General features: G+C 39.6%; 1 protein-coding gene across 1 annotated transcript; it reads left to right on the forward strand.

Annotated features, from left to right (window-relative positions):
• The first annotated feature begins 3,611 nt into the window (after positions 1-3,611).
• LOC139119041 (calmodulin-like) lies at positions 3,612-13,038 on the forward strand. Its single transcript, XM_070682657.1, has 5 exons — positions 3,612-3,890; positions 5,521-5,554; positions 10,478-10,621; positions 11,150-11,392; positions 12,725-13,038. The coding sequence occupies exons 1-5, from the start codon at positions 3,888-3,890 to the stop codon at positions 12,751-12,753; spliced, it is 453 nt and encodes a 150-aa protein (XP_070538758.1). The 5' UTR covers positions 3,612-3,887; the 3' UTR covers positions 12,754-13,038.
• Positions 13,039-13,705: the final 667 nt, after the last annotated feature.

Consider the following 13,705-nt stretch of genomic DNA (forward strand, 5'->3'; position numbering starts at 1 on the left):
TGTACTTCTGTTTATTTCAATCCGGGGTTTCGACTCTAATATTGAGGATGACCGAGTCCCGAAGACTGATCGTTTGATTTCCAACTGACAAGACAAGTCTCTTCTTTGCTATTTTTGTACATTCAAATACGAATGTCGAAATCAAACAGAGACGTGCCATAATGCTTTGCAAAACGACCCCAAAATATGTCGACACACTAATAACGAAGATTCCAAAGACAGCTCCAGAGGGCGTTCCCGAAATTAAAACTGTGTATTGATGCTGAAGACAGTATAATACCAACCCCGTAATGGTGTCATCAGCGACTCCTGCTCCCGGAATGATTTTATCTGATGATTCATCAGATCTGCACATCAGCAAACGTTTACAATGTAACGTATAGCTTTGTAAAATTGCAACGAAATATAAAGGTTCCACCATCTCGTTGTGATAGAAAATTTATGAAAACTTACCACGAGTGATTATCGATTATCGTCATCTTCAAGACACCGCTTTATCCATGACACCTTGAGAGCAAAAGGGCCGATCATACCTAATCTCCTTATTTGCTGTAGCCGATCATTGAATTTATGCTAACCCGGCCAGGGCCATTCCAAACGATAATATCAGACACCTTATGCCTAATGTTTGTAAAATTGAAGATATAAACAAACTGAGGAAGTGTCTTGACAAGTCGGACTTTACCAAGTTAAGATGACGCCCTCTTGAACTCCATAGCTTAAGCAGCTGAGACAGATATTTTAAACGACTCGATATTTTCAATGTTAACAATCTCATCGTTATACGAAAAGTAAATCCAAACAATCGTTATCATGCCAGTGGATAAGGTAAAGCTTGTCGTTTCTATGCCTCCACCTGTAGGGCCACACTGCTTTGGTTTCACAGCGATTTATGGAAAGGCCAGATGCTGCTTGAAATTCCCGAAGAAGAAAAAGGAGGCTTTCAGGTGATTTCTCACCTGCTGAAAAAAACGGTTAAGTTTCCCACGAATGCAGACTTTTCGATAACCTTGTCAAGAATCTGAATGCCTCGAATACAGTCTTTCTATTGAATGGCCACGAAGAGGCCCTCCAGGCCCCTGTCTACGGATAAGAGTGCTGATGGGGATAAACGCCCTCCCCCCCCCCCGGCAGACGCCCTATGATTTGAAATAAGCATAGGAAAGACCACAATTCAGGACACAATTTACACTGCGCAAGATCTGAATGGAAAAAAATGAATCCAATTTTACAAGGGATGGAATAAAATTAAAGGACTCAAGAGCTGTATAAATTAGGATTACTCTAAGCTGCCAAATAATTTTTTTTTCAAAATCCACTGCCATTTAAATATCAAGAAGGTCCTCCTCCATCTTAGTGTACTTCATCATGCCTTTAATAAAATATGGACAGTCTCCAATTTGACGTCCCTTAGCGAAAGCAGACCGGGTGTCGCTGATAATTTTAGCTAGCATCTTATCCCATCATCTGGCAATTCATTCAGCGCAAATTTTACAGTCTTTTTACAGTATTTGTCTCCATTTTCTCGTTTTCTTATTCAAAGTCTATATTTTCCTTTTTTCAATAAAAATAGTAAATACGCCCTTTTTGCATATTGGCAAGATCACCTTTTTCATAAGGAGCGTTAAGTGCACCGACAACGTGCTGGCCACTACGGGGCCAAGGTGACATTTAGAATTCCACAGAGAAGCCATCTTTTCAATGTGTTTTATCGGTGGCCATGCTATGTAGAGACTGAAATGCTTCTTCAATAGTGATGGCACCCTCTCACAACTGACTGTCCCTTTCTCTCAACTTTGGTTAATCAAGAGTATTCACATTACAAAAAACTGAGTGACCTACCAAAAATTTGTTTCAAAAGTACAAGACATATATGAATTACATGCTACTCAAAATTGACAATACTGAAAGGTTAAAATATTCCATCAAATAAATGTTTTAATCTCTGAAATTTTGGGTGTAATAATGGCAAATCTGATTAAAAAATTAATAATTCCATTTAGTCACATATTTTTTCATTTAAGTTAGTCTTTACTGTTCAAAGTTTTACTTTTGTGTAATTTTATGATGAGAATGTCAAAATTTAGATAATCAAGCATGGTAAAGCATCTGTTTTCTGTAATATTTGATTATTCTCATATGCCAGAATTCAAGTCCCCCTACTACCCCCAAAAATGTTCGATCCCCCTTGAATTACTCCAGCCCCCCCCCCCCACCGGTATTCGTGAACACAGCCTTACGTGAAGTTGCTGAAAGTTCACACGAAATCCCAACAATTATCAGCGTCTTCAAGTTGTCTGAGACTGGCAACCGTCAGGAAACTTCAACGAAACTCTGACATCATTTGCATATGAATATCTTCTCATGTCGTATCATATCATACCATATCATATCATATCATATCATATCATATCATATCATATCATATCATATCATATCACAATATCGCAATATCAAAATGCTTGCAATAATTTGGTATTCTTTTTTACACAAATTTTCAAGTGATATTTATTTCAATTGAGACTGGCAACCGTCAGGAAACTTCAACGAAACTCTAACATCATTTGCACATCAATATCATATCATATCATATCATATCATATCATATCATATCATATCATATCATATCATATCATATCATATCATATCATATCACTTGAAGATTTGTGTAAAAAAGAATGCTAGCAGATCGCACTGTAAAAGTATCAGATCAAGTGCAGATTCAGGAAGTACTCAAACAGAGTGTGTGAACCCTGCTATGAAGGGATATTTTCACTGGCGGCTGTCAGTCTCGCACAATCCGCAAGCCAACAACCTTTGTTGAAATTTCGAGTCAACTTTCAGCAATTTTCAGGTAAAAAGTTTTTGAAATATCCGTTTACTTGGCGAGTCTCTCAGTCTGATCTATATGCTGTAGATTATAACAAGTACGTTACCACGCCCTTAGTTGCAGCGAAGCTTTCCCTTTTCCTCGATGAAAAGTACAGCGCCACCAAGCGACAAGAAATCAATCCACACCAAGGAATCGTTGGATGCCATAAACAATATGAGGTAGACTCACGGTCTCTACACACGTAGAGGGATAATGGTGGATTGTAAACAGTTTCCAAGGGGAAAATCATTGCCGTTTTTAACAATGCAGACTTTGTATTTGTCATTTGGTGAAACATTCTTGAATGTATCTGCTCTCGCTGAATTATTTTGATTACAGAGAAGACTTTACGACTGGCCAATTGAAATAAATATCACTTGAAGATTTGTGAAAAAAAGAATACCAAATTATTGCAAGCATTTTGATATTGCGATATTGTGATATGATATGATATGATATTGATATGATATTGATATGATATGATATGATATGATATGATATGATATGATATGATATGATATGATATGATATGATATGATATGACATGACATGACATGATATGACATGATATGATATGATATGACATAAGATTATGGTGGAACTTGAAAAAATACTCTCTTTGATCGTGCTCGTAATTTTCGAACACGCCTGTACGCACCTGCAAGTTCACGTTGATCACGAGTGCCAACGTAACGGGCCCCGCCCTATTTCAACCTGCCGAGCAGCGTGAGACCCCAGCAGCTGTCACTCAGTCTTAACTCTCGTGGAATCGAGCTAATCGATAGCCGTCAAAGTTTATAGAGTCTTCAAGGCGCACGGTTGATGTTTGCCGGGGCACTGGTAACGAAGCGTTCGGGCTTTTCCTTCAGATCGCTACCTGCGTGATAAAAAACTTTTGATTCCGGGTGTTCCCCGCTCAAAGAGGTAACCGAGGCGTACCCACTAGGAACTCAAAACACCGCTGTACAGAAGGAGTAAAGGAAATTCTCCCGACAGGAGCAACTAACAAAAAGTTATGGTGAGTAGTTTATTTTTGAGCGTGCCGTTTCTATCAAACAGTCTGGCGTTAATTCAAATGTAGTTCAGCCGATTTGCAATGATAACCCTATTTCTTAGTTTCTTTCTTTAACGGGGTGTGTGGGGGTGGTGGGTGACGACCAAAGTGGATAAAAAACGACCGCAGAAAGGACTCAGTAAGGCGCAGGTAAACCGGTATGCTAATGACAAAACGGTCCCCGATTGTTCATCAAGGCTTTGTTTACATAATCGTGCTGGCATCCCGTTTGCTTTCAGACGAACAAGGTGTCCGACAATGGTATTCGATGCTCCGAAGTATTTCATTCTCTCGTCAATTCTCCTCGTCTTAAACGAGAACTTCAGTTTTGCAGCGTTTGACCAACAAACAACATTTAAAAGTAACCTACGTTCATTAGGATCGCTAAAAACGACTGTTAAAGATATCGATTTTCTGGCGATCGTTGGGTTACAATGCCAGGACACCATCTTGAACGTCAAACGCACGGTTACAATGTGTCTCGCGCCAGAGAGAAATTCCTGAACCGGCTCGTTCCTTTCGAAAGCCCAAAGAAGCATCTTAGGTATTCAAAAGGGACTTACAATAATCGGCTGAAACACGCTAAGTCGTGAAGTTCGAGTTTTTAATTCTGTGTGCAATGAGCATTGTGGGTCATTTAATGGCTTTACGCGAGGTCCGACTCAAAACTCAATTAAGATTGTTTTTGAAATGAGTCCTCTTCAAGTTTTATGAACACCAGACGCGCTGAGTATTTGTCCTTCGCGACGCATGTTAATTGTCTTACTCGTTCACAGCATGGGCCTCCTAGTTTCATCTTGGCCACAATTATATATTTTGCCGTTGACGTCCCATCACGGGTCACGTTCGACTCGGAAAGTGGTGCACAGTGAGAGAAGATGACAAGTTTTCTTAACACGAGGAGATTTAAAGTGAGCCCCCACAAATGGTAGATCAGAAAAGAATTTTAAAAGTTTGAGAGTCCGAATATCTGTCCCCGAGGCGCATTCTACCTTAAAGATTACCTTGATAAAATTACTCATAACATGCTGTTACATTTACTGGCCCCATCCCACATCGGTGGTTTCCTTGGGCGATTTGGATCATAGTCGAAATATTGGTACTCGTAACTTATATAATTTGTCTCACTTTTAACTTTCACAAAATTTAATCTTCTTACAAAGAAGTGTGAATAAAAATGCCACGGAAAAACTCTTGCTTGCGTCAACCTGCACGGCCAAAGTGTAAACGATGATAAAAACATTCTCAGCAGTGTTTTTCTCGAGTAAGTGTCCTGGAAAGAGTAATTCCACCTCGTCAACCATTGCTTTTACCTCCATGTGTCAAATATGGGTTATTTGTTCGTGTTGTTCACTGTTACGATTTTCATCTACTACGAAAGACACTGAATGACTGTATCAAACACTCCAAGTTTGTAATGCAGTGGGAGTAAATACCCCCCACCCCCCACAAAGAAAAGTTGCTATTGCGACGGGACCCTGGGGGCAGCGTCCGTCATAAAGGCCCGAACGTACTCACTATACGGTATTGTGTTCTCTGTTGGGACAAATTCCTGTTCTTTCAACTGCTTCAAATGTTTATTTTTCTTTTCCAGGCTGAAAACGAACTCACAGAGGAGCAAATCGCCGGTGAGTGTACATAATATTGTAAGTCGTTCAGACCTTTCACTCATGACAATATTGGAATAAAAGTATCTGGTCTCTCTTGGTCGTATTGAAAATATACCACTTCTCTGTCTGTGGGCCGATACACTACGGAGTGCATACAAGTTGGCAATCAGGTTTTTATCACAACTGGAAGTTGTGATATAGAGGTGGTTTCAACCGGTGTTTGATGTCGTCCATTTCCGTAAACGACAAAAAGTCAAAAACTGCTGAACAGACTGCGTTGATATTTGGTACCGATATTCAGACTGGTTCCAAGGTTCCAATTCGGAAAAATGGAGCCAAACGGAGCGGCGGTTATATAGTTTTGGGAAATTTCTAACCCCCCTTTTTAACTAATTGATTTTAGGGGTCTTTCATATATGTAGTTTTGGAATGTACACCAATCCTGCATTGTGGACTGTTTTATGAGTTGTGGAACAGAAATGAGGTTTTGATGAATGTTAAAAATATGCAGGATGGCTGATTCAAAGTATAAGAGATTTCTATGCTCTTTTGGGTATCAAAAGCAATAAAAAAAAAACATATTTCATAGTTTAGATTCTCACTTTTGAGATGACCCTAAGCATTTGTTATGTAAACATCCTTGAGTCAATATACAGACTTTGACATTCCTGAGATTAAGTATCCACGACCTCACATGTTACAGTCTTTCACTACCATGGTATGGCCCAAACCCATTGTTATCAATGGTGAGTGTGGACCTGTCTACAGGAAATTGGGGTGAACAGGTTAGACAATGCCGTTACAAGTTGTAGGTTAGTTATCAAGGTAGCACCAGCATAGAGTCCTAAGCATGTCCATGTGTTCTCACAGCAAATTACAGGGGAAAAAATTATTTGAGATGTTTCTCTCCTTTAAATAGAAGTATATTACAATTTAAACCTGTCATGGATGGATTGCTCTCAAATGATCTGAAACACAGTTATTGCCCATAAGCAACAAATCTATAGCAAGATTTATGTAAAGTTCATGAACTTACACAAGGTATTAGACAAAAGATGACCATGACTTTGCTGCTTTTCAACATTTATTTCATTCAGATTTCCTCAGCTTAGTGTATAATTTTGTAATCTTAATTACTGTCAACTTAGCTTTACTAATTCTAACCTCATTATTCTTACACTACTGTTATACCTTATAACCACAAAATTTCAAGAGATGCATATATGATTGTCACTTAACAAACAATTTACAAATATGTCTTCTGCTTTTTTCTCCATATACATATACATGTCCCTTTTCTCATAAATATGGGCTTAAAATCGCAATGTGAAAAATAGTCTTTCAGCTGTATGTTGCTCATTGACTTCGTGGTCTGTCTAATTAGTCCCCACGGACACCGTCCGGGGGGGACTTATAGGTTTGGTCATGTCCGTGTGTGCGTGCCTGCGTCCGTGTGTGCATCCGTCCGTCTGTTCACACAGATATCTCAGACATGCCCTGGTCAATTTCTTTCAAACTTTGCACAAGGATAGTACCCTACCCCATACAGATGCACGTCGATTTGTTTCACAATGCGATCAAATTTGGCCATGTTAGAGGACTTTTTAGTTTACACCACCATAGACAACCATGTATAAGTCAGCTGTCTATAGAATCCCATGTATAAGGCCAAGTAAAATAAAAATTTAGTTTCTCATCATATTCATATTGCAAAAAGGATGCAGTGACACAGTTTTTAGTCCCCATGGATGAAGTCCAGGGCCTTATAGATTGGGTCATGTCCCTCCGTTCACGCAGATATATCAAATATTTTGACAAAATCTCCCGTGACCTCAGTGACCTTTGACCTCAAATATACATATTTGTCCATAACTCAGTAACCACAAGTGCTACACCCTTCATATATGGTATGATGGGACACTGCATGACGCCACATATTGTACCTCATTAATTATGTGCATATCTAATTTTGAGCGAGCCAATAGAGCTAGGTCTGATTTTTGGTATATAGGGATGACTTAGCAATTCAATTTTTTTGACAAAATGTCACATGACCTCAGTGACATTTGACCTGAAATATACATATTTGTCCATAACTCAGTAACCACAAGTGCTACACCCTTCATATATGGTATGATGGGACACCGCATGACGCCACATATTGTACCTCATTAATTATGAGTAGTTTCACAATGTACCAGTTGTGATCAGTGCCATTGGCGCTGTTTTTATTTATTACGATCGATGCTGAGCGTTCTTGAAGAAACCCCAGAAAGTTTGAATGAATAAACATGTGCACAAATCGCAAAAGCACACACCCTCAGTAAACGATCGTAGCGTAGTAACAAAGTCGTTTACTCGTGACAGTTCGATATCGCTGCTTTCACGAAACCCCCATGACACGTAACTATGATCCCTTTAATGCAATAATCATATGACTTATCACATTTCGTAAATATTTTTGCAAGCATTCAATCGCGTGAACGGCAGTGGTAAACACGTCCGCTGTCGCTCTGCGAACAAAAAGTGAATTATCCTGGGGATTATCGCGAGAATTGACATAACGCGATTAAATTGTGTCAAGCGCCGGGTTATGGCACCTCTCTTCAGAAATGAAATCCGTTAACTTGAACCACCATTTTAGGATAAGCCACCTCGCTGCAGTGGACAGAACGACTTCTAATGAAGTTGATAAGTGGGAGTTACAAACAGACAATGAAGACGATTATGATGTAGCCATGGGTAATCACTGTGATTGGCACAACGCCAATACTTTAAACGGTACCGCCCTGAGGGGAGGGCGAATGAACATTGAATGGTTCTTCCATAAGGCAGTGGAAACTATTGTATGTTTCCAGTATCGGCGAAAGCTACATTCATTGAAAGAGTTATTTCGTTTTCCTACTCTCGCATGTAAGTAGCCAGGAACTATTGATGGAAAGTGCTTCTCGACGCGATATTACCTATCCTTCCACACGTGTATTATTCAAATTCGCGTCCGTATAGGCTACACAGTATTATCCAGTTCAATATAATCCTATCATATGTAGTAGAAAAGATGTCTGTAACTGAATGCAACGCAAAGCTACACACAACCAACATTATCGATGCAGAAATATAGACCGCTCAACATGAAATGATAAATTTGGAAGTGATTAAGGCACGGTGTGTTATCTGGACACTTAAAATAATCTTCAAATTAAACCGACTGATCCCATTCAGCATCGACGTAAACAACGGGTCGCCCTCTAACACCATATGAAAGGCTAAAGCACTTTTTCTCGTTGACAGGACGGGTGCAGTTTTGCGAATGATTTGGCAGGACGTGTTGTATAACGTTCATTTTGTTTCAAGGTCGAACCATAGATGGGGTTCTCCACTGTGCTATGCTTGTGTTCAGTCCCAGACCTCAGATTTAGGAGAACGACTGTAAATAAACTCCAAAGTCTGATTAGTAGTGTAGAATTTCATTGCCGTTAACTTTTTTCTCAAAAAAATTAATAAATTCTATTTTCAATTCCCGGTTGCCTTTTTCTGAATCAAACTGATTCTGAATCGGTGAATGTTTGCACACAGTTTTGAGCATGGATGTAAAAAGAGATTTTGAATCGATGGGATTGAGCACAGCACATGCAGTTTTGAAGGTTTGCCCTGAATTCCATGTAATTGACATTGAACTCTTAGAATACTGTGGGGGCATTGGCAGCACATGGCAGCAGAAGTCAGTACTATTGCTATCTTGTCACAGCTAATTAATCGCTGTGAACTTTTTCGAACATACGTTCCGGGATACTCGTGGAGGTCAAAATCAACCTGTCGTGGAAAGGACAACAACGCGACACCCCTGGGAATAAAATGAAGATCGCTGATTGGCTGTTTCATTGTCGCAGTGCGACAGATTTTTTTGTCAGACCATCTATTGTTCTCTCTCTGTTAGGATTACAAAAGACTCGACCCATGAATTGTGATGGTTGGCCCTTTGTTTTGAACTTTCATGACAATACCTGCTATTGTAAACTGGTTTTGCATACACTATGGATGTCGTGTGACAGTGACAGCGCCCGAACCAGCAGTATGAACATTTCGCCTTTTAAAGAGCTAAACACGATCAGGAAAATGGAGTGGCCTTGAGCTTAAAACATGTACTATGCAAATTGTTGAATAGCACCAGGCGGTGAAAGTGTGTGTAGAGGCTGATGACGCACGGAGGGTGACGTAACCACGCTCCCTTCCCGTGCTTATTGTTGACACCGTCGTTGATGCAACACGCCTTCAATGCCATCCCGGAGTGCCATGCCCCTTCATGTTCCATTGCTGTGTAAACAGCTAATAGGAATTCTTGCATTTACTCACGAATTAAAGCAAAAAAGCGAGATATTTAAACTCTGTAGCCGCCACACTGTCAAAGAGACGATGTCGTAATAGTGCAGCGACGCTGTTTCTCTCGGCAGAAGTTTTACACGATCATACTGATAGCATTTCCTAGCGACAATCTCCGATGAAGTCTGATACATGTCGAAAGTAAGGCGGCTGAAAGGATAAAGATAATGTTGAAGTTCAGCACAATGATCATGCCTATGCTATAACAGTGCTAATGATGACAATGAAGCTGTTCTTGATGATGATGTGATGATGATGATGATGATGATGATGATGGATGATGATGATGATGATGATGATGATGATGGTGGTTGTGTGGTGATGATGATGATGATGATGATGATGATGATGATGATGATGATTATGATGATGATGATGATGATGATGATGATGACGATAACGATGACGATGATGGCGACGACGACAATGATAGAGTACTCATGTACCATAGGCTACAGTAGAGTAACATGACATATGTCTTTCCTTGCCCTTATATTACAGCAAGGGCAGATTAAATAATTTCTCCGTTATATATACTGTAATCCATTTTCCACACGACAGAATTCAAGGAAGCGTTCTCCCTCTTCGACAAGGATGGAGACGGCACAATCACGACCAAGGAACTGGGAACAGTCATGAGGTCACTGGGTCAAAATCCGACAGAAGCCGAACTTCAGGACATGATCAACGAAGTCGACGAAGACGGTCAGTTTGCAATTAACATTTCTGTTATTTCCGAAATTTGCCTCAAATTTCCATTAAGTCTGATGAATGAGTCGGAGAGTGTGCCATAAAATAATAATAGTTAAACACCAACGTTTCATACACAAGGCACCTACACTAACTGAAACAGAATATTTTAAATAGGAAGTTTATGACGCTATTGTTTAGCAGTTATGTCGAATTTTGGCGATAAATGATACACTCTCAAAATTTTAAAAGAAACTTATTTTTTTTGAAAATGTAATAATATTATGCAATTTTTAAATATGGCCTTACAAGTGTGTAAAGGGGAAAATAGCTTATGGGTTTTTGTTATGTGCCCACAAAAGTGAAATATCCGAAATTCAGGAAATGTTCATCATGAACGCACAGTCATACTCTCCACTAGACCGTGTGACTTTGTCGAATAAAGGTTCCTCAAGACAGTGTCGCCTCCAAATTTTTGTAAGTCGACGCAGAAAACTAATATTAACAAGTCCTTCATTTCGATTTCCCCGTGTATGTCAACAGGAAACGGAAACATCGACTTCACGGAATTCTTGCAAATGATGGCCAAGAAGATGAAGGAGACAGACAGCGAGGATGAAATCCGCGAAGCGTTCCGAGTCTTCGACAGGGACGGCAACGGGCTAATCAGCGCTGCGGAACTGCGTCACGTGATGACGAATCTCGGTGAGAAACTGACGGACGAAGAAGTCGACGAAATGATCCGAGAGGCCGATATGGACGGTGATGGCAGTGTGAACTACGAAGGTAATTTCATTATCTTTTTTGTTTAACCTCCTAATTGGTTACTTGTTCTGCGTTTATTACTGTGCACAACAAACTTGATTTAATGCCTATACAATCGATTTATCTTGTTCGTTCGAATTTCTTTCAAAAAGGAAAATAACAGCGCATGTCGTCGCTTTGTCTACAATGACAATCTCAGAAGGGATTTCACGTCGACGAATCGACAGAGATAGAATTGGCACAAAGACAATCAGGGTTCAAGAAGCTGCTTGACAAAACCAAAATTTAATGAAGTAGAAAAACTCGAAAAGACTTAACTTCACTGGTTGGTTCAATGTTAAGCAAGTGAGATTTGTGCAAAATGCAGAACAGTCGCAAAGAAAGAAAGAAAGGAAGCTTTCTTGTGAACTTTTGGAGACGTGCGCTTTCTCGAAATGCATCTGAATGCTTTTCTGAAGTTGTAAAGAGAGCGTCGCCAGTGTTCCTACTAGATTGTTTGCTTATTTTAGTACGTGACGTGTGATCTTGTACAAAAGAGACAATTCCCGCACGCAAATACTGAATGGCTTTGGAAACTCTTTCAGATTTGTTCAGTGTTATGCATCATGAATAAACGTACACGATACCACTAAACAACAAATAAATCCGCCACTCCAAAGGATTACGTCATTTGGCACATAAGATACGAATGACAGCAGAGCAGAAATTCAAAGAAACCCAGCTATTTCCCTCACATAAAAAAGGCTTAAGAAATACTGTTTCTTAAATATTTCTCAAGTTTGCTTCACAACAAGGCGGTACATTTTCACAGTTTCGCACTGGCTTCTTCATAACATCTTTTCCGTGTACACATATATGTACAAAATGTGATTTAATTCGAATAAAGGTTAAGTACGCCGTTGTGTAAATACGAGATGTGTACAAGTTCTAACTTGGTGGTATTTTAGATTACGTTTATGCCGAAATATCATAGAAATAAAATTTTGCATCTTCTGTATGTTAGACATACAAAAATGTTCTGGTTTGTTTGGAAATACTCGAACGTTTCCAAAATGACGTAAGCATTTTCGTGTTTCAAATTTTTGCACTTCAGTGACATGAATATACATGAGGTAATATTAACATGTCTCACACTGTATATTTTTATAAATCAACACAATCCTAGGGGTTCAGTCTTTTCAAAAAGCCATGGCAGGGCCACCTAAGAATACAAATCCATGCCACGGCCTATCCAGTGCTCTCCACATGTGTCCCTAGAGGAACAATTGATTGACGGCTTATATCTTTCCAGTAATTGATTCTGTCATTTTGACAACAGCCTATTTCATGATAAAAAATTCTTTTCTTTTGCAGAATTCGTGAAGATGATGACTGCAAAGTAAAGTTGCTGTCTTTCACCTTTCAAATCGTCCGTTCTCCGAACATTTCGTTTGTACTGACAATTTTCGTAACATGAATGTAGTCAAGTGGGTAAATATTATGTATCGAAATCGTAGACTATAGTTTAGAAGATATTTGTATGCTTGTAGTAGGCCACATTTTTTAGATAATTATTGGATGCCCACGAGTTCTTTCGCTCGATTCTGTACAGTTTCGTAATTAATTTGTCATTTTCAAATTTTGTGCAGAACTTTTAGTCACAAATTAATAAAATCTACTAAAAAGTTGATCGTTGCATTGTCATGTTAACCGCCTCACATCAAAATCGTTTTTTCCAGCCTTGAACTTAGAGAACCCTTGTTCTACCATCAACCCTAACAGGAGCCATGATGGTCTGAGATCGGAAAATTTTTTGGAAAGCTGTCAGTTGACTAGGAATGCAGTCGAAACTACGTTCTCACAAGAGAATGGGCTCCGATTTTCGAACTTGACCAGGAAATAATTGCTATCATAGCACTAAACATTTTTCAACGTATTAAAATCATCTAGAACTCGGGTACTAGAAAAGTCACCGGATTATGCCTAGTGACGCTAGGGACCATTCATTGACTTGCCACCTTCCAGCATCCCCCCTCAAAATGTCATGGGGCGATTTGTATGTGGATGTTTACATTGACGTTATGACTGCCATGAACCATTCATTGACTACAAATCTTGTACGACCCGTATGAATTGGTCTAGTCCGCAACTTGACATACTGAGTCTGACTGTACCCTTTCTTCACCCAAAGTGACCTTTCTTCTGACTGTTCCTTGCTCTCGTTTAACCATCCTATCTAATCTTCCCGGCCGGGTGAAGTCATATCACGTGTATAGATCTCCTCAGTCTTAGTCTGGACAACTCCGACTATCAACGGGTCTCTCCGCTTCCTCTTAGCCAACTAAACGGTTGCTT

The sequence above is a fragment of the Ptychodera flava genome, chromosome 19 (genome assembly GCF_041260155.1).
Source record: "Ptychodera flava strain L36383 chromosome 19, AS_Pfla_20210202, whole genome shotgun sequence".
NCBI lineage: Eukaryota > Metazoa > Hemichordata > Enteropneusta > Ptychoderidae > Ptychodera > Ptychodera flava.

Excerpts from the sequence above, each read along its gene's own strand:
- LOC139119041 (XM_070682657.1), top strand. Across the intron at positions 10,622-11,149 it reads CAACGAAGTCGACGAAGACG|GAAACGGAAACATCGACTTC; the intron begins GTCAGTTTGCAA and ends GTATGTCAACAG. Across the intron at positions 11,393-12,724 it reads TGGCAGTGTGAACTACGAAG|AATTCGTGAAGATGATGACT; the intron begins GTAATTTCATTA and ends TTTCTTTTGCAG.